The sequence below is a fragment of the Mustela nigripes genome, chromosome 5, assembly GCF_022355385.1.
Source record: "Mustela nigripes isolate SB6536 chromosome 5, MUSNIG.SB6536, whole genome shotgun sequence".
Lineage (NCBI taxonomy): Eukaryota > Metazoa > Chordata > Mammalia > Carnivora > Mustelidae > Mustela > Mustela nigripes.
In genome coordinates, this window is record NC_081561.1 from 126450162 (window position 1) to 126476526 (window position 26365).

The 26365-nt window shown below is 39.0% G+C and overlaps 1 protein-coding gene across 5 annotated transcripts in view; it reads left to right on the forward strand.

Annotated features, from left to right (window-relative positions):
* Positions 1–327: 327 nt before the first annotated feature.
* AFG1L (AFG1 like ATPase) overlaps positions 328–26365 on the forward strand; it is a 225986-nt gene continuing 199948 nt past the window's right edge. For all 5 annotated transcript variants that reach the window (XM_059401156.1, XM_059401155.1, XM_059401157.1 and 2 more), the window contains exons 1-2: positions 328–387; positions 512–655. In XM_059401156.1, coding sequence (XP_059257139.1) covers positions 520–655 — 136 coding nt within the window. In that variant the 5' untranslated portion in view covers positions 328–387; positions 512–519. The remainder of the gene's footprint in view (positions 388–511; positions 656–26365) is intronic.

Below are 26365 nucleotides of genomic sequence, written 5' to 3' on the forward strand. Positions count from 1 at the left end.
GAGTTGGGCGCTGGAGGTAAAAAATTAGGGCTACCATTTAAGGAATGAGACCAGGTAACATCAATATTTTCTTAAAATATGATTGCCCAGTGGGTCATCCACATTTTATTTAGGTCTCGAAATCTCGGTCAAGTACTTAAACTGAGAAGACTCAGGGGTTACGTGACTACACATCATAATCACGTTCCAAATCCCCGAAACGTTTTGGGATCCCTTGCCGGGAATTTTGGCCGGCGCTGGGAGCAGGACTGCCCTCCCCCAGAGCCCATCCTTCGCCGGCTCCCCTCCGCCCACGGCGCTGCCGCACTGCATGCTGGGAGTCGTAGTTCGGCCTGGAGGCGCCCGGAAGGACGGAAGGGAGTCTAGCCAGCCCTCTCGGTAGTAGAGGTCCGGTCCTTCATCTGGCTCCCTTTCGTTCTCTGGGGGTAGCCTTCTGTGAGCACGTCTTTATTTGTCCGTGCCACCGTTTCTGTTTTGGGTTTCAATAAAGTTTTCCTCTTCCCTTGTACAGATCTCAAGATGGCGGCCTCCTGGTCGCCCTTGGTTACCCTGCGCTTAGTGCAGAGCCGGCTGAGAGGGAGATGTATTGGGTGCGGGGCCCGGGCTGCAGCTCTCGCCCCTCCGGCCACCGCCCCTGGAAACACCCTTTGGAAAGGTCAGTGACTGTGCCATGAGTAGGCCAAGCCCACTGCAAATGAACGGGGAAGCCTCGGGTCAGTTACCCTCCCTACTCTGTTTTTGCCCAGTTGCCTCCTGGTTTCACGATTTTTGGAGCTAGGGGCCCTTGGAGAGAGGAGTTTCAGTCTCTCTTATCCTGTCTGGCAGCTGATGAAGGAGCCCTGAGTACTGAGGAAGCTGACCCAGGACGGCTTTCATTTGGAGGTCAGAGGTCCACTAAGAGTTTGTTCCCTTCAGGCAGTTAGAGTTAACACCTGCTGAGCCCAGTTGCCGGAGTGCCTGGCTGAAGGGGTGCAACTGTGGGATAGGGGTCTGGGGGCCCTTACAGTTCGCCTTCCCTGCTCTCCCGAATGGTGACCCTGCAAGGCATCTAAAAGCCAAACCTCAGACTTCTGCCGGCCAGGCTGGCTCTCGGGGGTTCTGGGAATGCAGGTGTTCAAGTATTCTCAGATTGAGGAATCAGTTCTTGTTCTTTTCAGGTCACTAGAGGCTTCAGTGGGGTATATTTTGTCACTAGGCTTGCTCCACTCATTCATTCAAATCGTTACGTGTTCATGAGTGAATGGTCATGTGTTGCGAGTAACTAAGTCTTCAGGAGTGCTGATTTTGCTGCTGTATTCACATAGTCCCATTAAACTGCGGGATACTCAAAAGCAAGGACCAAGTGTCTTGTTTCCTCAGCACTTGGCGCAGTGTTTGGCGCCTGACCCTTAAGGTCTATTTCCTGAACGAATGAATGTTATTCTTACTGTCTTTTCCAAGCATACTTATGTTTTCTTTTTTCTTAACTCCAGCACCCCTTCTCATTGGCTTATCTGGCTAAAACCCTATCAGTCTTTAATTATTACCATCAATAGAGTTGAAATTAATACTAGAACTCTGATTAAGTCACCTTAGATTTTTCTGTAAAGTTTAGCATAATTCACTTACTATATATAATGGGATATTTTTGATATCATAAGGGTTGGGTCATAATATAAACTTTATTATTTTTTTTAATTTGTAAAACAGGTAATAAAAGCAAATGATACAAGAAAAAATATGGTAAAATGTTCCGCCCCTATCCCTTAGTAGTTTTCCTCCCTAGAGGCAACCTCTAATATTACTTTCTTATGTATTCTTCGGGACAGTCTCTGTATGAACAAATATGTATGTATATAAGTAAGTGTCTGTATTTTAAAAAGTGGTAACATACATATCCTCCTGTACTTTTCTTTTATTTTTTGTTTAGTATATCTTAGAAATCATTACATATCAATACATAGAGAACTGCCTTATTTTATTTTTAAAAATTAATTCATTTAACAGCATAAGGGGGGTGTGGCAAGCGGGAGAAGGAGAAGCAGGCTCTACACACAGCTGGGAGTCCGATGTGGGGCTCCATCCCAGGACCCCATGATCATGACCTGAGTTGAAGGCAGTTGCTTAATAGAGCTACCCAGGCACTCCTAGAACTGCCTCATTTTATTTATTTTTTTATTTAACTTAAAAAATTTTTTTAAATTTATTTGACACAGAGAGAGACAGCGAGAGAGGGAATAGAAAGAAGCAGGGGGAGTGGAAGAGGGCGAAACAGGCTTCCCACTGAGCAGGGAGCCTGATGCCAGGCTCCATTCCAGGACCCTGGGATCGAGCCTGATGCCAGGCTCCATTCCAGGACCCTGGGATCGAGCCTGATGCCAGGCTCCATCCCAGGACCCTGGGATCGAGCCTGATGCCAGGCTCCATCCCAGGATCCTGGGATCATGACCTGAGCTAAAGGCAGACGCCTAATGACTGAGCCACCCAGGTGCCTCATAGAACTGCTTTATTTTAGATGGTTAAAATAGAATTCTATTCAATGCATGTACCATCATTTATGAAAATTTAAGATTTAAGGAATGTTATCATAATAACATAAAATTTACTGAATGCTTATTCTGTTGCATGCAGTATGCTAAGTGCTTTCTACACACTTTATCTTATTTAATTCTTATTATCCTCATTTTGGGGATGATGGATCCAAGGTTGCAGAAGTTATATAGCTAGTGAAATGTCATAACTTTTGGCTTCAAGTAAAGGCTATACTTGGATTTACATCTGACCATAAAGGCTTTGCTATTAACCTGTACTCGTATTTTTAAAAAATTAAATCAAGATATCATTGCTTTCAGAATTATCTCTTAGAATTTCAGAACTCACCAGAAACCAAAGGGTTAATGGAACTAATTGCAGCTGCAACTTTTCCTCTAAACCTTTCTCATTTGCCTTTAAATTTCCCTCCTACTTCAGAGATGTGGATTTGAGCCTTGTTCTCCCATCTTCTCATTTGCCTGCCTCTCCAGTAAACCCTTTTCCTGCTGCCTACTTGATTCTCAGTGATTGTCTTTGCTGCACATTGGGCAGCCAAACTTGGGTTTTGTTACAGATTTGGCAAGCTAGCCAGGAGTTCTTTGCCTGCCTGTGGGTGGTTTGTTAGCCCGTAGTTGGTGAGGGCGGCCTGGTGACAAGTCCAAGCAGCTGCCCAGGTTCTTTGCCCTAGGGACTGTCCCTGGGGCCCCATCCCAGCTGGGTACCTTTGACTTTCAGCACCTTATTTAACCTTTGTGGCAGGGAAACGTTTCCTTGGATTCAATTTGGACAGATGTCTCTTGGTGAGTAGTATTTCATGTGTGATGGCATGTGAGTTTATTTCTTCCTCCTATTTGGTTTGGCTCTCAGATTTCTCCTCCCATTCAGTTGCCTTCAAATAGTGGGTTTTGGTTCTCTTAGTCTCCTTTTCTTAAGAAAAGGCTTGGCTAGGGAACCATTTGGTTCAGTTTGTAGAGCCCCAACTTTTGGAGAGGAACGATGTTCACAGAGGTACTCTGGGCTTCATTTTTTTGTTGTTGTTGTTGCTAAAGCTTTTGGTATTTTAGAATGAAACAAGCTGTGTTCTAATTGGAAAATGGGAACTGACAATTCCATCTCCACATGCAGCCCTTTGGCCTGTATTCTCCAAAAACGGGCAGTCCTTTTTGGCAACACTGCTTGGCTGCGTCCATTAATTATAATACCATCTTGCAATTAGATTTGTGTTGTAAAAGGGGGATATCTAGAAATTGGAACTTTAGGATTTTGTTTGCATCTTGTGTATTTGTGTGTCCTTGTGTGTTGTAAATGTGAGATATTTTCTCTACCTCTGGGTGTTATTGCTAAAATTAATTTTGTGGAAGAGCTTTATTTAGTTGGTTCCAAGGCAAGCACTTGTAAGAATTGGGCATTCTAAAACTGAGAAAGATGGAAACTAACCCAGCTGTTTTTTATGTTCACATGATCTTGGAAAACATTCAGTATTAAGACTAATTCAAGGTTATTGGTTTAAATAAAAGGGGCACGTCTTTAGAATTGTCAGCATTAAATGTAAAGGTTTTATTCTGCCTGTCTTTACCGAAAGTCAAATAAACTCATGTTATCACCATTGCAAAATTTGTTAGAATTTTAAGAACTTGTTCTTATTAAGTTGTATGGGTGATCTAAGAACAAATAAGCGGATGTAAGTACTTTTAACAGATGTAATTAAGACTGCTGGAAATAATAAGGGTAACAACTCTATATGCCAGGAAAGTGAGCCTGGTTACCTAAAGAGGACAAAATCTGAATGTGAAAAGTAAAATTGTGAGATGTTGTGAGAAGTAAAGTTTTAGAAGTTTTGTGAGAAGGGAATTTTTGGAAAGGAATTCTGTGGGGATTAGTTTTTTTGTGGAGATTAATTATGGAGAATAGTATTTAAGAAGTTTGTTAGTGATTAACACCGGAAAAAGAGAAGGGAGCATAAAAGAACAAGAGTAGGCAGAAGTCAAGCGGTGATATGATATCAGCAGAAGCCTTAACTGATTCTCTTGAGGAGTTCCAAAAGTTGGTTATCCTTCAGAACCATCCTAAATTGAGACAAAAGGGCTGGACTTTTGTAACAGTGATTGGATATGACCACTTGGGAAGAGGGCATACCCGTGGTAAGGCAGCCAGCCGTCTTCAGTCAAGACAATCCTGATGGTGTCTGAGAGCTGGGGACTTTCGGGAGCCTTCCTACAGCTGAGAGTCCTTCGTTCCTGATGGAGATATGTTTATGGATGGGGAGCAGTTTTATGGATCAAAGACAATGAAGAGCTGGATGCAGTGGTGACCATCAACTATTGTCCATTGCTGAGGACACCAGAAATTGGACTGATTGCTCAAGGGAACAATAGGCAGATTAAGCTGCCAGTTTGGCAAAGACTCCAAAAACCTTTTGTAATGACTTTAGTGCCAGACATGGGTTCAACTAAATATCAACCCAGTTTTCCTGGGAGGACCTCAAAAGAGCAAGAAATGAGAATTTTTAAAAAATTTTCTTTCTTTCTTTCTTTTTTATTTTTTAAGGATTGGGAATTTGGATACGATATTGGCAATAAAGCCTGTTGGAGCTAAAATGAATCCTTATCCCAGAACATCTTATGGAAGAAATGATTAACCATATTCTCCAAAACACCTGTTATAGTTAAAATACAACTCTTTTTTTTTTTTTAAATTTTATTTATTTATTTGACAGAGATCACAAGTAGGCCGAGAGGCAGGCGGCGGGGGAGGAGGGGGGGAAGTGGGCTCCCCACTGAGCAGAGAGCCCTGAGCAGAGAGCCTGATGTGGGGCTCAATGCGGGGCTCCATCCCAGGACCCAAGGATCATGACCTGAGCCGAAAGCAGAGGCTTAAAACCACTGAGCCACCCAGGCACCCCAAGATACTACTCTTAAGTGGATCCATAGGTATATTGTGGGTCCCACTTTTCACAGCACCATTAAAAAATGTGACATTTGTGCTAAAAACCATTCCAAAACTGGCCCCCACCAGTTCTAAAAGGTATACAATTTAGAGGTACCGAACCTGGAGAAAATCAGCAGGTAGACTTTACTATTATGCCAAAAACAACAGGTAATTTTCAATATTTCTTAGTCTTTGTAGATACCTTTACAAATTGTGCTGAAGCTTTTCCATGCTATTCAGAGGAGACCTCAGAAATTGTCAAAAACAATTAAAAAAAAGATTTATGTAATGAAAGAGATTGAGAGATTGAGAAAATAAGTGGTAGGAGGGGCAAAGGGAGAAGCAGATTTCCGCAGAGTGGGGAGCCCGATGTTGCAGGATGCCATCCCAGGACCCTGGGATCATGACCTGAGCCAAACGAAGGCAGACGCTTAACTGACTGAGACATCTAGGTGCCTTGTCAAAAACACTTTTAAGTAAGGTTATTGCCAGGTTTGGATGGTCACTAACAATTCAGAGCAACAATGGAGTGGCATCTGTGGCAAAAATCATACAAGTAGTGTTCAGTGCCTTGGCCATTCAGTGGAAATTACATGCTTTCTGGAGAAGCCAACCAATTGGAAAAACAGAAAAAAATGAACTTTGGCAAAAATATGCCAAGAAACCAACTTAACTTGAGAAGAAGCCTTGCTTGCTTCTCTGCTTTGGGTAAGAGTGGCCCCTAGAAGTAGGCTTGGTTTAGGCCCTCATGCGATGTTATATGGAAAACTCTATACTCTTCATGACTTAGGAGTTCCTGATGAGGCTTATGTTAGGGAATTGAATATTACCGTGTAAGTTTGTTTCTAGACACACTTTTGTTTGTGCCCTTACACTGCCTGAATCTTGGAGACTTGAGACCTGGAAGAAAAAGCACTTGGAGGGCCAGCTCCATCCTCATTAGACAGGACCTTATGAAGTACTGGTGACCACCCATTCTTTAGTGAAACTAAAGAGAATTAAGCCATGGATTCGTTACACTCAAATTAAAAGAGTCCACAGGTTCCCTATACCCTGTCACAAGGAGAACATCAAAAAGAGCCCTGTTTGGACTGGCAAGCCTTTGATGGACCTGAAAATACTTTTTAGGGGAGCTGGTCTGAAGAAATCCACAAGTACTACAAGCTGGTTGGTTACAACAAATCTCTCCTGAGGTCTTGATAAAATATAGTACAAGAACTAACAACCAAAGTACACACACCTTGGTAATGTAGGATTTGGGGTTTCAACCTGGAGCTAAAGAATATTTCTAGATTGCTGCAGAAAGCTTCCATTCCTCTAACCCTGATTTTTACTTCTGTGTCAGCAGAAAGTAACTAGAATGGTCATTGTCCCATTTCTCTCAAGAATGAGGAATGATCAAAAGTGGGGATTGAAACCAGTAACCAAAGGGTTAATGGGACTAACTGCAGTTGTAGCCTAAAAAAGTGCAGCAGCAACGTTATACCCAGACCTTTTTTCCTTTGCCTTTAAATTTCCTTCTCTGCTCCTCTGGAGAGGCGGATTTGAGGCTTGCTGTCCTGTCTCCTTGTTTGGCTCCATCTTTAATAAACTCTTCTGTTGCTACATACTTGGTACCTCAGTGGTCTTTGCTGGGCATTGGACAGGTGAACATGGGTTGTTATAATACTGCCTCCTATACTCAAACCTAGCCAGTTTTAGGGTTAGAGATTTAATGAAAATACAGTTAAGGTAGAGATTGATTTAATTGTAAGTAAAGGTACTCCCTCCCTCTCTTTAAATAAAAAAATTTAAGTTGAAATGCTTTTCAGTATTTAGAGTTCAATTTTAAAATGGGCCTTGTGTCCCTCAATTTTGGGGGAATATTTACTGTTTACATTTATATTTGCATTTTTTTCATTTTTTTCAAGTCCGTCCTTTACTACAGTGTAATGTGAGGGAAACATTGACTTAATGTTAAACAGAAGAAGGAAATAGACCAAGGAAAGGAATGAGGGGAAAGGAAGAGCATGTTCATTGTTTTTATGTCTCATCTAAGCTTTAGTGCCAGCCCTGGCTCCAAGATGTTTGGGAAGCCGAACTATGAAGAATTTAGGGGTCCTAAAAAGCTCTTCATGCAAATCAGCCTACCTGGTTGCCTAATTTAAATTCCTTAGGAAATAGAACATTATGAATTCCATTTGGGGATATGTATATTTCCATTATTTTTTTGTTTTTGTTTTTCCCAAGATTTTATTTATTTCACAGAGAGAGAGTCCAAGCAGGGGGAGTGGCAGACAGAGGGAGAGGGAGAAGGAGGTTCCCGCTGAGCTGAGTAGGGAGCCTGCTTGATCCCAGATCACAACCCCAGCCGAAGTCAGATGCTTAACCTACTGAGCTACCCGGGTCCCCTTTTCATTAGTTTATTAAAAATTTAAATTGAGGGTCACCTCGCTGGCTCGGTTGAGCGTCTGCCTTCGACTCAGGTCATGATCCCCCAGGGTCCTGGGATGGAGCCCCAGCTGGGCTCCTTGCTCAGCAGGGAGCCTACTTCTCCCTCTCCCTCTGCCTGCTGTTCTGCCTGCTTGCGTATTCGAAATACGCACTCTCTTTCTCTCAAATAGATAAATAAAATCTTTGGAAAAATGCTTTAAAAAATTTGAATTGAAATTTGGTGTCCTATATTTTAAGTATAGATGCTCAAATTTTATTTTATTGCCCATTTTCTTTTCGGCCCAAGTGTATCTTCATTTAATGTAATGGTTGTTCAACTTCCAAATAGTGAAGAGGAAACATTAGAGATTAGAATGGCCATGGTGTGGGTGGAAAATGCCTCAAATTGGCTAATTCAGTTGAAGCCTTGTATTAAGTGTATGTGTGTGTGTGTGTGTGTGTGTGTGGTGGTGGTGGTGGTGGTGGTGATCGGGGACGTGACTGAAATTGAGTCCCAGCCCTTGAATAGTTCACAGTCTTGGAAGAGTGATGAAATGATAATAGCTAACATTTATGGACCTCTTTCTATGTTCCACGTGATCTGCTAGCAGTTTCTTTCTCTTCCATAATTTAATTTTCATAAAAGCCCTGTAAAATACTAGTTACCTCTGTCTCATAGATGGATAAAGAGGCATGGTCACCCAACTGGGATGTGAACCCAGGTACTTTTTGCTCCAGAACCACAAACTTCACCATTGTTGTCTAGCTCCTTAATATAACAATGGACATTGATAGCCTGTCATGTAAACTCATCTTAAGTGTTGCAGGGCTGTGGAGTGAAAGCAGCTCTGCTTGGAGAGGGGAGGGTGTGGCAGCACAAGTGTAGAAGTGGGCTATAGATGGCCTTTTTACTGGATTAGGGGCCCTCAGGGAGAGCAGCTAGAGATGAAGCTGGGAAGGTGGCCTGGATCTGCTTAAAAGTCCTGTATAGTGCGCGAAGATGTCTAGGCTCAGCAGGGTGCTGGTGGAGGTTTTATAAGAAGAAAAGTTGTCGTATTGGTTTTAGCATAGTTATTCCTATTGCTGCCTGAAATGCAGATTGGGAATGCCTGGGTGGGGGATACTGGAAACTCGGTGGTCGTTTAGAAGGAAGTTGTAGTTCTGGAGAGAGCGGTTCATAGCCTGAATTACTGCTGTGGTGAGGTGGGAAACAGGGCAGCAAGGGAGGGGCTTCAGAGACTGTTCTTCGATAGAGTTGCCAGGCTTTGGGTGAGATAAGGAAAGAGAAGAGTTAGGATCAACTTAGGTTTCCTAGTTTGGGTAATTTGATGGCATCACCATCCGTCAAGGTAAACAAATCAAACACACAAAAAAGTAGGGCCAGAGGCATTTTAGGGAGAGCTTCCTTTCTGGACTTGTTAAATTTGAGTTGGCTATGACAGTTCTGGATAATTAAGTTTAATTAGTTGTAGGAAATATGGGGGTCTGAGACTAAAAAAGGAAAAATGAGGTGTCAAGAGCTATGAGAATGGAAGAACTAGCCTGGGAATATTTGTAGAGAGAAAAGGAGAAAACCCTGACCGTGAGTCCTTGGTCAATAAAATTGACATTTTATGAGAAGAACATGACCTTGTTGGAGAACATTAAGAGAGGCCATAGGAAAACTAGAGGAGAAACCAAAGAGGAGAATGTTTCTAGGGTTTTCTAAAATTGAACATTAGCATATCTGAAAATTCTATTTTATTTAAGCTAGCTTTTATAAATAAATTGTTTCATGGAGGCAAGGTACTGTTAGAGCTGCATCTTGTGATTTTTTTCCAGAGTGTCTTTCTGTATCTCAATGTTGTATTTTTAGGTGTCTTTATTAAACGATGACTCATGTTCACCCTTGGTTCCACAACCTCTTTACTATATATATACAGGAGATCTCGATTAGGCATTGATATGAAACTAATGTACCTCAGCCGTATGAATTGGTATAATTTATTGTTAGTATATATTAGTGGTTAAGAAAATGGACTTTGGACTTTACTACCTAATTAGGTGAATACCCTTATGTGTAAGTTCATGTTTCTTGGATTTTCATTAACATCTATTGTATTAGAAAAGAATGTTCTTGCCTACTCCTGAGACTGATAACTTCATGATAATTTATTTTCCAATTAGTGTTTGAAAAAACATAGCACAGCTTATTCCATAGGCAAAGCTGGTGCCCTAGAGGTAGTTCTAGGGGCTGGAGGGGCAGATAACAAAGGGTGGGTCTAAGAACAGAACTGATAGGAAGGATTGTCAGAGATGAGTGATTGATCTACTGTAGATTAGTACTGCTTTATACCTCAAGAGCTTGATTTTCTTTGTTTAAGAAAATCATATTGAAATCAAATCCTTTGATTTGTCTTTTTACTAAAAGTACTGCAGAAATAGTAGGTGTTAAGATTCTAGAAACCGGAAGGTCAGCCTTGGGCCCAGTGTAGTAGTATGTTCCATCTATAAATTCTCTGACAAGTGATCTATCCTCTGCTTGAATGTATCTAGTACTTGTTTTCCTAGGTCACTCATATTTTTCACTGACCTGTAACTAAGGTTTTTTTCTAATTTCTCTTTTAAAAAACCTTTTCGATATGTCTGTTCTTCCTGCTGTGTTAGGTCTTCCTTCCCTAAGGTCCTCAACTGAGATCCTGTTTCTGCATCTACTTTCTTGGAGGTTCTGATATTTTAATCTCCAGAATCTTTTTTTTTTTTTTTTTTTAAAGATTTTATTTATTTATTTGACAGAGAGAAATCACAAGTAGATGGAGAGGCAGGCAGAGAGAGAGAGAGGGAAGCAGGCTCTCCGCTGAGCAGAGAGCCCGATGCGGGACTCGATCCCAGGACTCCGAGATCATGACCTGAGCCGAAGGCAGCGGCTTAACCCACTGAGCCACCCAGGCGCCCCTAATCTCCAGAATCTTTTTCATAGCTTTTGTTCACTGTCCTGCTCCTGCCCCCTTATTTCTTCTCTTCATGGAGCCCATTCTAGGAGTTACTTTCCAACACATCATCTATCATATTCTTGCCCGGGTAGCAGTTTTCAACAACTTTTAAAGCCTGAATAGGTAATTCTTAGAATAGTTCCTTCATAGCTTCATAATGCAACTCCATCTTAAATGTAAACCATGTAGATTCCATTAAAAAATTCTTATGTGTATGAGTATATAAAAAATTTAAATGAACCTAAAAAATGTTATTTTTCTTTAGCACTTGAAAGAAGATAGATCCCTTAGATCTCATTATTAAATAGTGTATGAACAGGGTGAATATTAAAGAGTTACTCAGTATGCTAGGCCATGCCTATAATTACTTCAGAATAGCTTTATTCAGATTTTTAGGCGGTATTTTACTGATTTGTTATCATGAAATTTAAAGTACTATTTTTTTCCTTTTGTAAAGTTATACACTGGCACATTAAGATTAACCAGCTTCGAAAGGAAAAGAATGATAACCAGCAAGCATTTAGTTTTAATTTTCATAATTTTTCTATTTAAATCAAAAGCACCCTTTTAAAGCCCCTAAATCAGCCTTTTATAAATAAAGTAAATCATCTTGTGATGCATTCCTTGATGATGGCTTATGTTGTTTTTCTAAAGAAAGAGTTTAATTAAGATTTGATTTTCTTCTATTCTGCACTTTGTTTATTCATCACTGAATTAAACATAGGTCTTTAATGTCACTGGTATGTCTAACTTTTTGGGTCATTGATGACCATTGCAGTTTTCAAAAAAACAGCTGAATATTTATATTTGGGGTATGATTAGAACATAATAGAGCATAAATGGGCTGCCTATGACCTTAGTATGGGCTTCTGTCATTGTAGGAGAACATTTCTGGTCAGTGGCCACTGTTTACAGTTTGTTAAAATCAACACAAATGTACAAATAACTCATGAATAATTGTGAACACAGTATTTGAATGGATGTTTAATAAATATGCATTAAAAATCTAATTACAGTAATGAAGTTTACAGCTGAAATTTTAATCCAGCCCTTTAGAAATATTAAATGTGCTTTTCCTGATTGTGCATTTTTCTCACAGCAGTTGGGTAAACATTTTAAACTGGAAATCTAAATTCCTTATATAATTTTGATTTCATTTAACTAAGCATGTGTTCTTTTTGGCAACAATCTTCTTCCTCTTTGTGAAGAAGTGAACCTCCTTTTATTCCATAACTGTTACTTTGAAGAATTTTGATCAGTTCTATCTTAGGACTGATGAACATATGGGATACCAGATGAATAATAAAATGTGACCTGCAAAGACTGGATTGTGATTTTGGTTTCATTGATTGTATTGGGACAGTCATTTAATTTGTCATTTCCATTTTCTCATCTGTAGAACTGGGATTAATTATCCTAACTCTCCCTTCCCTGCAGGTCATTTATGAGGCTCAAATAAGTTATTATGTGAGAAAGTACTTTGAAAACGATAAGAATTGTTACATGAATGTGGAACTATGCTAGGAGTAATTTAAATATTAAAATGCCGGAGTTGGTAGATTCTAGTCAGTGAGTAGAAATGGAATGAATTCAACTCTATACAGAATTACTGAAGTAATTTTAACTTTGCGGGGGGTGGGGGGGAGGATTCATTAAACTAATGGCAAAGGACCCAGTCTGATTTCAGTGCTTTGAATTGTAGAAAATGCAGTTTTGATTTTCTTTTTTTTCTTTAAGATTGTGCAAAGGGCCTCTGTAGGTAACCAGTGATGGTTTTTGTTCTTTTTGGATTTAACTGCTTTTTCGCTGGATACTCTGAATACCTAGAGGTTCTTTGTCATGATGTTTCAATGAAAGCTGTGAAAGTTTGATTTATAGTATGCAAGTGATATATCTTCATTTAGTAAACAATTGATATTGTTTTCAAAAATAACTCAAGTATTTGTGAATTATTTGCTGTGCAGAAAGATATAAAGATAATATTTTATAGAGTCAAAGAATATTAAAGCTGAAGAGGGCCTGGGTCGTGTAGTCAAATGATAGGCATGTAGTTTCTGCCTTAACTGTTTCTTTCATTTTTGGATGCCCTACAGTTAGAAAAGTTTTTTTTTTTTTTTAATTTGATTTACTTATTTTAAGTAATCTCTGTACCCAGCATGGGGCTTGAACTCATGACCCTGAGATTAAGAGTCTTGTGCTCTTCAGACTGAGCAGCCAGGTGCCCCTAGAAAATTCTTCAAGTAGAATGAAATTCGAGCTTTTCTTTACCTTCTTTACATTCATCTTGAAACTTTCCTCAGGCACAGCATATTATATAACTCTAGTCCGGATTGCACATATGACAGTTCTTTAAATATATCAAGAATGATAATATCATTTACTTCATTTACTCATTTATTCATTCATTCATCATCCTTGTCCTAATTCCATTTGACAACCTTTCAAATATTAAAGACTTAGATTTAATTCATTCATTAATTCATTCATTCCCCAAACGTTTCTTGGTACCATCTATATGCTAGACATAGGGTGCTGGGATATTACTATGTCTCTTCTCAGTGTCAGCTGCCCCTTGTCCTGTTAGTCAAGTCTCATGACATGGTTTCTAGATCCCCAGAACTTCTTCCATTCTTGAGGTTACAATCTACTTTCTGAATGTCGCTCTGAGAATGTGGTCTCCATATCTCAGTATATTCCTTCAGATATGTCTGGCTAGAGGAGTGTTGTAGTTACCTTTTCTGTGTCCTGTTACATTCATGTCTCACCTTAAGACTCCTAGGACTTTTAAGATAAGATCTCTCCAATTTGTATTCGATTAATTTTTTAAAAAATAAATATTATAAAAATAGTACATGTGCATAGTAGGAAATACAGAAGAGGCAGCTATTAAGTATACTTAAAAAATTAAAAAGTTGTGGGGCGCTTGCCTTTGGCTCAGGTCTTGATCCCAGGGTCATGGGATTGAGCCATGCATGGGCTCCTTGCTCAGCGGGGCATCTGTTTCTCTCTCTTTCTCTGCCTCTGCCCCTTCCCCGACTCATGCTCTCTGTCTCTCTTCTAAATAAATAAATCCTTTAAAAAAAACTGAAAAGTTATTGAGGTATGATGTTCATTTAGAAAAGTACACATGATAATTGTAAAGCCTACCGAATTTTCATAAAGAGAATAGATCTGTGTAATATAACCTAAATCAAGAAATAGAACATTTATAATGCCTGAGTTGGCAACTGTTGAGCACTCTCTGAGTTGCTAGCCCTTTACTTGCAATGGTAATCAACATCCTGATATATATTACTATTAATTTATTTTGCCCGTTTTTAAATTTTATATAAATAGAATCATGATCCTTGCTTATTTCACTTAACATTATGTTTGTGAGGTTCATCAATCTTTTCCATATAGTAACAGTTAATTCATTTTGCTGAATACAATATGACATTATATACTTAGACCACAATTTTCTTTTTTTTTTTTTTTTTTTTTTTTTTAAGATTTTATTTATTTATTTGACAGAGAGAAATCACAAGTAGGCAGAGAGGCAGGCAGAGAGAGATAGAGAGGAGGAAGCAGGCTCCCTGCTGAGCAGAGAGCCCGATGCGGGACTCGATCCCAGGACCCTGAGATCACGACCCGAGCCGAAGGCAGCGGCTTAACCACTGAGCCACCCAGGCGCCCCTAGACCACAATTTTCTTTAAAGTAGCTTCTTCTTCTTTTTTTTTTTTTTAAAGATTGTATTGTATTTATTTATTTGACAGACAGAGATCACAAGCAGGCAGAACAGCAGGCGGGCTGGGGGGGCAGGCTTCCTGCTGAGCAGAGAGCCCAATGCGGGGCTTGATGCCAGGACTCTTGAGATCATGACCTAGGCCAAAGGCAGAGGCTTTAACCCACTGAGCCATCCAGGTGCCCCAGACCACAATTTTCTTAAAGGTCTTTTTATTTTTTTAATTGCAGTATAGTTCGCACACAACATTACAATAGTTCAGGTATATACCCCATAGTGATTGGAGAACTCTATTGATAATGCTGTGCTCGCCGACAGTGTAGCTACTGTTGGTCACCATACAATGCTATTACAGCACCATTGATTATATTCTCTATGCTGTATCTTTCATCTCCATAACTTACATGTTCTGTAACTGGAAGCTTGTACCTCCCAATCCCTTTCACCCATTTTGCCCGTCTCCTACATCCTGCTGCTTTGGAAATCACCAGTTTGTTCTGTGTTTTATGGATCTGTTTCTGCTTTTTTTTTTGTTCATATTTTTAGATTCCACACATAAGTGAAATCCCATGGTATTCATCTTTCTGTCTGACTTATTTAACTTAGCATAATACTTTCAGAGGTCTATCCATGTTGTTGCAAATGGCAAGATCTCATTCTTTTTTTTAGAGCTGCATAGTATTCCATTATACATATATACCATATCTTTTTTATCCATACATCTGTTGATAGACACGTAGGTTGCTCCATATCTCCACGTTTCTGACAGTGCGGTCATGAATTTATATTCCCCTCAACAGTGCATGAAGGTGCCTTTTTCTCCACAGCCTCACTTAACACTTATTTCCTATCATTTTGATACTAGCCCTTCTGGTGTAAGGATTCTACCACAATTTTTTTTTTTTCTTGTAGATTTTTTTTTAAAGATTTTATTTATTTATTTGATGACAGAGATCACAGTAGGCAGAGAGAGAAGAGAAAGCAGGCTCCCCGCGGAGCGGAGAGCCCCATGCGGGGCTCCATCCCAGGACCCCGGGACCATGACCTGAGCCAAGGCAGAGGCTTTAACCCACTGAGCCACCCAGGCTCCCCACATTTTTTTTTTTTTTTTTTAAGATTTTACTTATTTATTTGACAGAGAGAGAGAGATCACAAGTAGGCCCACAGGCAGGCAGAGAAAGGGGGAAGCAGGCTCCCTGCTGAGCAGAGAGCCTGATGTAGGGCTCGATCCCAGGACTCTGGGATCATGACCTGAGCCAAATACAGAGGCTTTACCCACTGAGCCACCCAGGCGCCCCTCTACCACAATTTTTTAAATCCATTCTACAGTTTTATTAGGTATTAGAGTTATTCCCAATTTTTGGCTACTGCTATTCATAATACTGATATGAAAGTTTGTACATATAGTTTGGTGTGCATACGTTTGTGCTTTCTGGTGGGCAGATACCTGAGAATTGCTAGATCGTACAATATGTGTTCATCTTTAGTAGACAAGACCAGTTTTCCAAAATGGTTACATTAAAATATATTTCTACTAGCAGCATATGAGATTTCAGCTGCCATGTGTCCTCACTGATACTTGTATTCGGTTGTAGTCACTCAACTAAATGTGTAGTGATATCTCATTGTGGTTTATTTTGCTTTACCCAGATGACGTTTGAGGTTGACTACCTTTTTTACATATTTATAGGACACTTGGATAGAATCTTTTGTGACACACCTTTTCAAGTGTTTTGTCTTTTTTCCTAATGCATTTTTTTTTGTCTGTTAATAATTGTAATTCTTTATATATTCTGGATATTAGTCCTTTGTCACATGTATAAATTGCAAATATTTTCTCATGGTCTGTGGTTTGCATTTTAGGGTTTTTTTTTTAAATTGGTTTTTTTTAGTGGAGTTTTTTCACAAACAGCACTTAATTGTAATGTCTGTTTATCAGCCTTCTTTTTGGTATCTTATTTAAGAAATCTTTGCTTACCTTAATGTCATGAAGGTATTCTGAGATCTTTTAGGAATTTTATTGTTTTATTTTTCACACTTAGATCCATGGTCCATCTGGAATGCTTGTATATTATGTTAAACTGCAGTCAAGGTTCATTTTTTTTTTTTTTTCCATGTGGGAAATTTTTTGCATTTTTTACCAGGCTACTGAAGCACTACCTTTGACACATGACTCTATGTATATGTGGGTTTCTGTTTTTTTCCTTTGGTCTGTTTTTGTGCTGATACCACAATATCCTAATTCTTTAGCTTTATAATTTTAATATCTATCTGTATGAGTCCTTCAACTTCACTCTTTTTCAAGATTAACTAGACCTAGGTAAGCTGTCTGGTTTCAAAGCCACTAGCCACATGTGGCTAACATGACTGGGGAGGTAAATCTTAAATTTTATTAAACTTTAGTTAAATATAAGTATTAAAAAGGATACCAGATTCAGATATTGGAAAACATTTAAAAAAAGACTTTTAGGGCAGTTTTAGGTTCACAGCAAGATTAAGCAGAAGGTACAGAGATTTCTCAGATACTTCCTGCCCTCGTACTTACATAGCTTTCTTCATTATTAACATATGTATTCTTGGAACAACTCAGGAATATGAATCTAATTTCTCAGCTATAGATTTTGTGAAGTCTAAGCACAGATAAAGTATTTCCAGTGAAAATTTAGCATCCAAATTGAGATAGTCTAAATGCAAAATACATTCTGAAAAAATAAGATATATAAAAATGTAAAAATCAGAGTACATGTTGATTACAGTTCTTGATGTCAAGAACTGTGAAGGATCTGAGATTTTATCCTGCTTGCAAGAAACACGTTAGCTTGTTAGGATTTCGTGAGTGTTGGCAGAAGATGTGAAACCCTGGATCAGAAACAAAAGAGTTTTATTACTCATGACCCAGCAGGCAATGTGAGTGTCATGTTTGCCTCCATTCCCCTTGCCCCTCAAGCCCCATGGGGATGATGCAGAGGTTGGCCTAGGTGATGCTGGCATAGTCATACTCAGTGGCTTTGTTTCACAACTCAGAAACCCTCAGCTTAGAAAACCCTATCTTTTATAAGGGTGTTGCAAGCAAATCTTAGGTTTTGACCTGTAGGGAGACATTATTATACTAGACAGCAACTACCATTGTTGAAAAACTACCTAGAACAAAGGCTGTCTGTGCCTCTACTCACAGGTATGCAGAAATAGAAAAGATCTACTATAAAAATCATCTAATAGTTGAATTAATATTTTGGATATGTTGGATGAAATAAAATGTAGGATTAAAATTAGTTTCACCTCTTTTTTTTAACATCTTTTTAAAAAAGATTTTTAAAATTTATTTGACAAAGAGATTACAAGTAAGCAGAGAGGTGGACAGAGAGGGGGAAGCAGGCTTCCTGCTGAGCAGAGAACCCGATTCGGGGCTCGATCCCAGGACTCTTGAGATAATGACCTGAGCTGAAGGCAGAGGCTTAATGCACTGAGCCACCCAGGTGCCCCAGTTTCACCTCTTAAAAAACTTCTTATTTTTTAAAAGATTTTCAAAATTGATTGATTTATTTGTAAGAGCACATGAGTGCATGAGCTGGGGGGAGGGGCAGAGGGAGAAGCAGACTCCCTGCTGAGGAGGGAGCCCAGTGTGGGACTTTATCCTGGGACCTGGGGTCATGAACTGAGCTGAAGGGAGATGCTTAACCGACTTAGCCACCTAGGCACCCTTAAAAAACTTTTTAAAAAATGTAGCTCTTAAAAAAATGTGAATTCTATTTGTTCACATTATATTTCTTTTATACAGCATTAGTTTAGGGTATTCTAGTCCTATGCATTGCTATATAAATTTCAGAATTGATTTAGGAATATCCTCAAAAAATGTTATGGGATTTTAAAAAAAAAGTGAAGTAAAATTGACCTAGAGTGAAATGTACAGATCTTAAATGTATATTTAATGAGTTTTAGTAAATGTATTCACTGTTACTTGCCCTCAATGAAGATGCAGAATAGGGGTTGACATTCTTTTCCTGTAAAGGGCCAGATAGTAAATATTCCATGCTTTGTGGGCTGTAGGGTCTCTATCACATTTTATTCTTACCCTTGTCATGCAAAAGCAACCATAGAAACTGTGTAAATGAATACTGCTATGTTCCATTAAAACTATTTATAAAAACAGGCAGTGAGCTGATTTGGTCCATGGTCTATAACTTGGTGACTTTTTTTTTCCCCCCTTTTTAAAAAGAATTTTACTTATTTGTCAGAGAGAGAGAGAGAGAGAAATCCCAAGCCCAAGTAGGGGGAGCGGCAGACAGAGGGAGAAGCAGGCTCCTCGCTGAGCAAGGAGCTGGATGCAGGACTCATTCCTAGGAGCCTGGGATCATGACCCGAGCCCAAGGCAGATGCTTAACTGACTGAGCTACCCAGGCGTTCCAGTAGCTTGCTGACTTCTGATAAAGAACATTTCCATCACCCTAGAAAGTTTATTCTTTACCGTTTTATTCATTCTTTGTATCCTATAGGTGATCTCTGTTCTGATTTCTGTCACCATAGATTAATTTTTTCTATCACAATAACTTTTTCTGTTCTTGGAATTTATAAATGGAATTATATAGCATATATTTGTTTGTGTCTGGTTTCTTTCACTTTACATGTTTTTCAGATAAACTGCTAAAACATGAAATCACATGTGTTTATTTTTATTGCTGAGCAGTATTCCTTTGTATGAATATACTACAATTTGTTTATCTGTTCTTCTTTCAATGGACTTTGAGTTTTTTCCAGCTGCTACAATTTTGTATTAGTTATTTTGGAGTATTTTTAAATTTCTCTTGGGTATATTCCTAGGAATGGCATTTTTAGTTCATACAAGAAGTATAGTTTAACTATAAGAAACTGCCAAACTGTTTCTAAGTGATTTTACTATTTTATACTCTCAATAATGTATTAATGTTCTGGTTGTTGTGTATCTTTACCAACAATTGGGGTAGTCAAGGTTCTAAATTTTTCCTATTTTAGTGAATGGAAATGGTATCTTATTATGGCTTAAAGTTGCATGTATTGGGGCACCTTGCTGGCTCAGTTGGTAAATCATGTGACTCTTGATCTTAGGTTTGTGAGTTTGAGCCCCATGTTGGGTATAGGGATTACTAAAAAAAAAATTAAACACAAGAAAAATTTGCATCTACCTAATGACTAAAGATGTTGAGCAATTTTTTATGTGTTTGTTACCATTAATGTATCTTATTTTGTCAAGTAATTGTTGATGCTCTTTTCCTTTTATTATTTACTTACTCATTTTATTTATTTATTTATTTATTTGACAGATAGAGATCACAAGTAGGCAGAGAAGCAGGCAGAGAGAGAGAGAGAGAGAAAGGAGGAAGCAGGCTTCCTGCTGAGCAGAGAGCCCGATGCGGGGCTCGATCCCAGGACCCTGAGATCATGACCTGAGCTGAAGGCAGAGGCTTTAACCCACTGAGTCACCCAGGCGCCCCTACTTATTTATTTTAAAGATTTTATTTATTTATTTAGACAGTGAGAGTGTGAGTAGGGGGAGGTAGAGGAAGAGAGAAATCTAGAGCAGACTCTGCAGTGAGTATGGAGCCCGATATGGGGCTTGATCTCATGACTCTCAGATCATGGCCTGAGCCAAAATCAAGAGTGGGCCGCTTAACTAGCTGAGCCACCCAGGTGCCCCACTTCTGTCCCTTTTAGAATTAGGTTGTTGGGCTTATTGGGAGATATTCTTTATTATACTGGATATAAGGTTTTTTTTTTTAATACATATGTATTGGGAATATTCCTGTTAGAATTTTCCTTAGAACTTTTTTAATTAAAAAATTCATATTCCCTCAAATTCATAATTCATATACCCTAAAATTTATATTCATAATCCCTAAATTTTAGGGTAAAATTTCTATTTTTCCCTAAATAACTCATATTCCCTGAAGTTTTATTAGGGAATTCATATTCCCTAAAATTTATTCCCTGAATAAAGGGAATTTTATTCATATTCCCTAAAATTCATCCTGTTAAAGTGTGCAATTCAGGATATTTAGAATATTCACAAAATTGTGGAGATCTCGCCACTAGCAAATACTCCTTAGGGGCTACTACCTGTTCCTCTCCATCAGCCCCTCCTCCACTGCCCCAGCCCTTGCCAACCACTAATTTACTTTATGTCTGTTTGGATTTGCCTACTGACATTTCATATAAATGGAACCGTAAAAACACAAATTCTTCTTCTGCCTTCTTTCTCTTAGCATAATTATTTTGAGTTTTATCCAAGTTGTAGTATCTATCCGTACTTCATTCCTTATTATGGCTGAATAATATTTCATTGTGTGGATGGATATACCATGTTTTATTCATCAGTTGATGGACTTTCTACTTTTTGGCTAATACGAACAATGCTGCCATGAACATTTTTGTATACACTGTGTGGACGTGTGTTTTCATTTCTCCTTGGTGTGTACTTTAGAAGTAGAATTGCTGGGTCATGTCATAACTCTAACTTTTTGAGGAACTGTTACTGTTTTCCAGAGTACCTGTACTATTTTACATTTCCACCAGTAATAGGTTCTATTTTCTCCATATCCTCTTCAACACTTACTGTTGTCATTTTGATCTTCACTCTCCTAGTGGGTGTGAAGTATCACTGTTTTTGTGGTTTTAAATTGCATTTCCCTATCGATTACTCATGTTGAACATCTTTTCATGTATTTATTGGCCATTCATGTATCTATGTCTTTTCAAATTCTTTGCCTATTTAAAAAATTGTGTTATAAAATTCAGTTGTAAGAATTTGTATATTCTGGGTGCCTGGGTGGCTCAGTCAATAAAGCATCTGCTTTTGGCTCAGGTCATGATCCAGGGTCCTGGGATTGAGTCTCACATTGGGCTCCCTGCTCAGTGGGGAGCCTGCTTCTCCCTCTCCCTCTGCTTGCCTGCCTGCCATTCCCCAGCTTGTGCTCTGTCGCTCACTATCTCTCTGTGTGTGTCAAATAAATAAATAAAAAATCTTAAAAAAAAATTTATATATTCTGGAGCCAAGTTCTATAGCAGATCCGTGATTTGCAAATATTTTCCTCATTCTAGGGGTGGTGTTTTTCACTTTCTGGATAATATTCTTTGTATAAAAGTTTTAATTTTGATGAAGTTCAATTTATTTTTTCCTTGGTTCCTTTTTGATGTCATTTCTAAGAATCATTGCCTAATATAAAGTTGTAAAGATTTACAATTATGTTTTCTTCTGAGCATTTTATAGTTCTTTACATTTAGGATTTGGATCCCTTCTTACTGGCATATATATATATATATATTTTTTTTTTTTTTTAAAGATTTTATTTATTTGAGAGAGAGAGAGAGACACAGTGAGAGAAGGAACACAAGCAGTGGGAGTAGGAGAGCGAGAAGCAGGCTTCCCGCTGAACAGGGAGCCTGATGCAGCGCTTGATCCTCCCCTGGCTCAGGACCTGAGCTGAAGGCATATGCTTAACAACTGAGCCTCCCACCTCCCCGATGGCATTTAACTGGGATTCATTAAAGTCTGAGTTTTACAGGGATTGGGATGTCCAGACAGGATTGGGTTTAGAAAGTCCACACCTATTAGGAGAATAGATCAGAGATTGCCAAACCTTTTTTTTTTTTTTTTTTTTTTTGTAAAAGAGCAGATAACAAATATTTTTGACCTTGCAGGCCATGTGGTCTTTGTTGCAACTACTCAACTCTGGTATTGTAGTGTGAAAACTGTCATAGACAGTACATAAACTAATGGGAATGGCTGGATTTGATGTGTAGGCCATAGTTTGCAGACTTATATACTAAATAAATATTCATATGTAGTTTCTTGTTTGAATATAATATTTATATTTTAAAACCACCTGGAATTTATTTAGGTATGTAGTATGAAGGGATAATCTGTTATTTTTCTGTTGTCTTCCAGTGGTCAGGATGTTACTTGTTGACTAATCTGTTGCCTCCTATTGCTTAATTAATTAATTAATTAATTATTGTTGTGCCTATCATATGCCAGGCATTGTCAGTGCTAGGAATGTAGTGAATTGAACAACCTATCCTCTTGTAGCCTGCAGTCTATTTGAGAGGGGCAGACAAGATGAATAACAAAAGTGTAAGTTAGATGATAAAAGAACAGTGATTTATTATGTTTCCCTCTTTTATTATATATTATGCCATGAAGACTTTTTTGAGTATTCTATTCATTTTTTTAAGATTTCATTTATTTATTTATTTATTTATTTATTTATTTATTTGACAGAGAGAGAGAGATCACAAGTAGGCAGAGAGGCAGGCAGAGAGAGAGGGGGAAGCAGACTCCCTGCTGAGCAGAGAGCCCGATGAGGGGCTAGATCCTAGGACCCTGGGATCATGACCTGAGCCAAAGGCAGAAGCTTAACCCACTGAGCCACCCAGGCACCCCTCTATTCATTTTTTTAAAAAGATTTATTTATTTTAGAGAGTGAGCATGTGAGCACATGTGTGCACACGCAAGGAGTGCAAGGACACGGGGAGAGGGAGAGAAAGAATCTCCATCTGACAGTGCACAGGTCCTGAGGTGGGGCTTGAACTCAGGACCCCCAAATCGGTCTTGAGTTGAAGCCAGGATTTGGATGCTTAACCGACTGAGCCACCCAGGCGCCCCTATTAATTTATCTTTTGATCATCATCAAAAGATAAATTTTTTAAATTTATTTTTATTTGTTTTATATTTCACATCTGGTAGGCAAGATTCCCTCATTACTTCTTCACAATTTTCTGAGGATTTATAATGGAACTGTATTTAATCTGTAAATTGTGAAGAATTAAAGAATTAGCAATGTTGGTAAAATTGTGTGTGTTTCTAATAATACTATGTCTATTTTTCCAAATTTTCTTGTATGCCTTTGAGATTTTTATATAAGTCTTACAAAGATAATACTCATCTTTATTCTAGACCTTTTATTGTAATTGTAAGTAGGATCCTTTTTTTTTCCTATTGTATTTTCCAACTGCTAGCATGTTAGAAAGATAAAACTGTTAAGATATTTTTCCAGTAACCTTTTTTTGCTTAAGAGGGGACATAATCAAGCTACTGCATTCTTTAAAACTCATAAGTAGCTTCTTACTGTCTTCAAGGTTAAATTCAACTTGCTTATCGTTGCAAGGCCCTGTGTCACCTGGTTCCTTTATAATTCCTTTATAATTCTCTAGTAGCTCATCTCTTGTCTGGTTCCTTTCCACTTTGTAGTTCAGCCATACTGAACTTGTTTCATTTTCTGTGAAATGAAGTGTTGCATTGTGTTTCAGAGCCTTCTCTCAGGCCAGTGCCTCTCATTCCCTCCCTCCCTACCTCTCTCCCTTCCCTAGCTCACATCGATTTGTCCTATTACTCTCGACTGAAACATCATTTTCTCCGAGTACCCTTCCTTATGTCCCTAGGCTAGATTACTAGCTCCAGCTCTCTGATCTCCTATACTCCTATACTTCATTAGAGATGTTGATCTGCCTGTTTGTATCTCTCCTAGTGCACTGTATTTTGAGAGCAGTTACTGTGTCTTTCCAGCTCACCCCGGATTGTATTAGAAGTTTTTAGCACAGACCTTTGCACTCTATAGATGCCTTATAAATATTTGTTTAGCTGCTGACTGAATTAAGTTCTTTTATTTCATAGGTTTCTCAGTTAATTCTTTTCAGTCTAATTAAACTTTTGTATTTAAATGCACCTTAGTTTAATTTTCTGTTGGGAGTTTCATCCAATTTTTGTAGCACGTCAGTATCCTCTTGAATCAGGATTGTAATCCAACACGGATTTGTCTCCCAGCTTTGTGTCCTCTTCATGTTTGAGGGCTAGGTCATTGTCTTATTTAGTGCCAAATATATTCATATTTTGTCATCAAAGCTCAAAAAGGTATACGTAAGTCTGGTTTGTCAAAACCATAGAAGCCAACAATGTGAAATATAAGGGCTTTTCAACTCATAGAGGGAGAGGAGTTCTTTCCTCTAGCACTTCAGTTTGGGGGCATTTAATAGGAAAAGCTGCTGCTGGTGGGTTTTGGAAGTCCTGTTTCTGAGCAGAGGCAGGCTGACCCTAGTGTGCATTCGGGGCAGGGCTCTGGCTGGGCTTGAGGAGGATGGAGATCCAGGAGGAGAAGGGGTTGGTGGTTACTCCAAGAGGCTTGAGTACTTCAAACTGGAAGGCCTGAGAGAGGTTCGTGTTTTGATTTTCTGTTGCCCGGCTATGACAAGTGGAAACACAGCCTTCACTTATCGATGGCATTATGGTTGTTTTAATGAGAGTGACATCCGGTGGTTTGGGTCACTTAGCTTCATATCCTGGCTTGAATTTTCTAACCTTTTAAGTTATTTTAGTTTACTCATTTGTAAGGAGTAAAAATAGCTACCTCAGATTTTTTTTAAAAAGATTTTATTTATTTATTTGTCAGAGAGAGAGAGAGAGCGAGCGAGAGAGCACAAGCAGGCAGAGGCAGAGAGAGAAGCAGGCTCCCTGCTGTGCAAGGAGCCCAATGTGGAACTCAATCCTAGGACCCTGGGATCATGACCCGAGTTGAAGGCAGTGGCTTAACCAACTGAGCCACCCAGGTGTCTTCAGATTTTTAAAAAAATTATTGCTATTTTTTTTAACCTCTGGGTTTTTTTTTTTTTTTTAAAAGATTTCATTTATTTATTTGACAGAGATCACAGGTAGAGGCAGGCAGAGAGATGGGGGAGAAGCAGGCTCTCCGCTGAGCAGAGAGCCCAATGCGGGGCTCGATCCCAGAAACCTGAGACCATGATCCGAGCTGAAGGCAGAGGCTTAACCCATTGAACCACCCAGGTTGCCCCTTATCTCAGGTTTTTTTTTTTTTTCTTTTTAAAGATTTTATTTATTTATTTGACAGAGAGAGAGATCAGAAGTAGGCAGAGAGGCAGGCAGAGAGAGAGGAGGAAGCAGGCTCCCTGCTGGCAGAGAGCCTGATGTGGGGCTTGATCCCACAACCCTAGGATCATGATCTGAACTGAAGGCAGAGGCTTTAACCCACTGAGCCACCCAGGTGCCCCTACCTCAGGTTTTTTTGAAGAAGATAATATACAGAAAGTGCTCTGTGCCAAGTACGTAATAGGTACTTCATAGTGTTAGTTTTCTTTACCTTTCAGAATTCTGTCACTTGTGAATTTTTTTTACACTCATGAATTTTCTTTTTCTTTGCTTTTATTTATTATTTGAGAGAGAGAATGAGAGGGGGAGAAAGAGAGCATGAGGGGGAGATGGTCAGAGGGAGAAGCAGACTCCCCACTGAGCAGGAAGCCTGATGTGGGACTTGATTCTGGGTGTCCAGGATCATGACCTGAGCCAAAGGCAGTCGCTTAACCAACTGAGCCACCCAGGTGCCCCTCACTCATGAGTTTTCAAATGAATCCAAGTTTTACAAAGAAAACTTAAAGCTGTTAAAATGAACATCTTATCACCTCCCAGTTTAAAACGTCTTAATGGCCAGCACTGTCTAGGTCTGCAGTTGGGCTCAATGCATTCAAGCATCAGTACCATCTCCTTTGCTTTTTAGTTTTAGCTTTTTCCCAGAAAATCTGCTTAGTCTGCTACCATAGCATCTCTGCTTCCTGTAATAAGACTGATGCAGCGAACAAAGGCAAAAGAAAAAACCTTAAGTTTCCTTATAACTTACAGCCCATTGACAAGTCCTTGAGATAGGCAGAATGACCTTCAGAGGAACTCAACTGCCTCAATGTTAATACTTTGCTAAAGAGAGAAGGCAATCTCAACTTAACATTAGCCTGACCCCCAGGATCCTAAAAGTCTGCTTTAACATACAAAAATCCCTTTGGAAA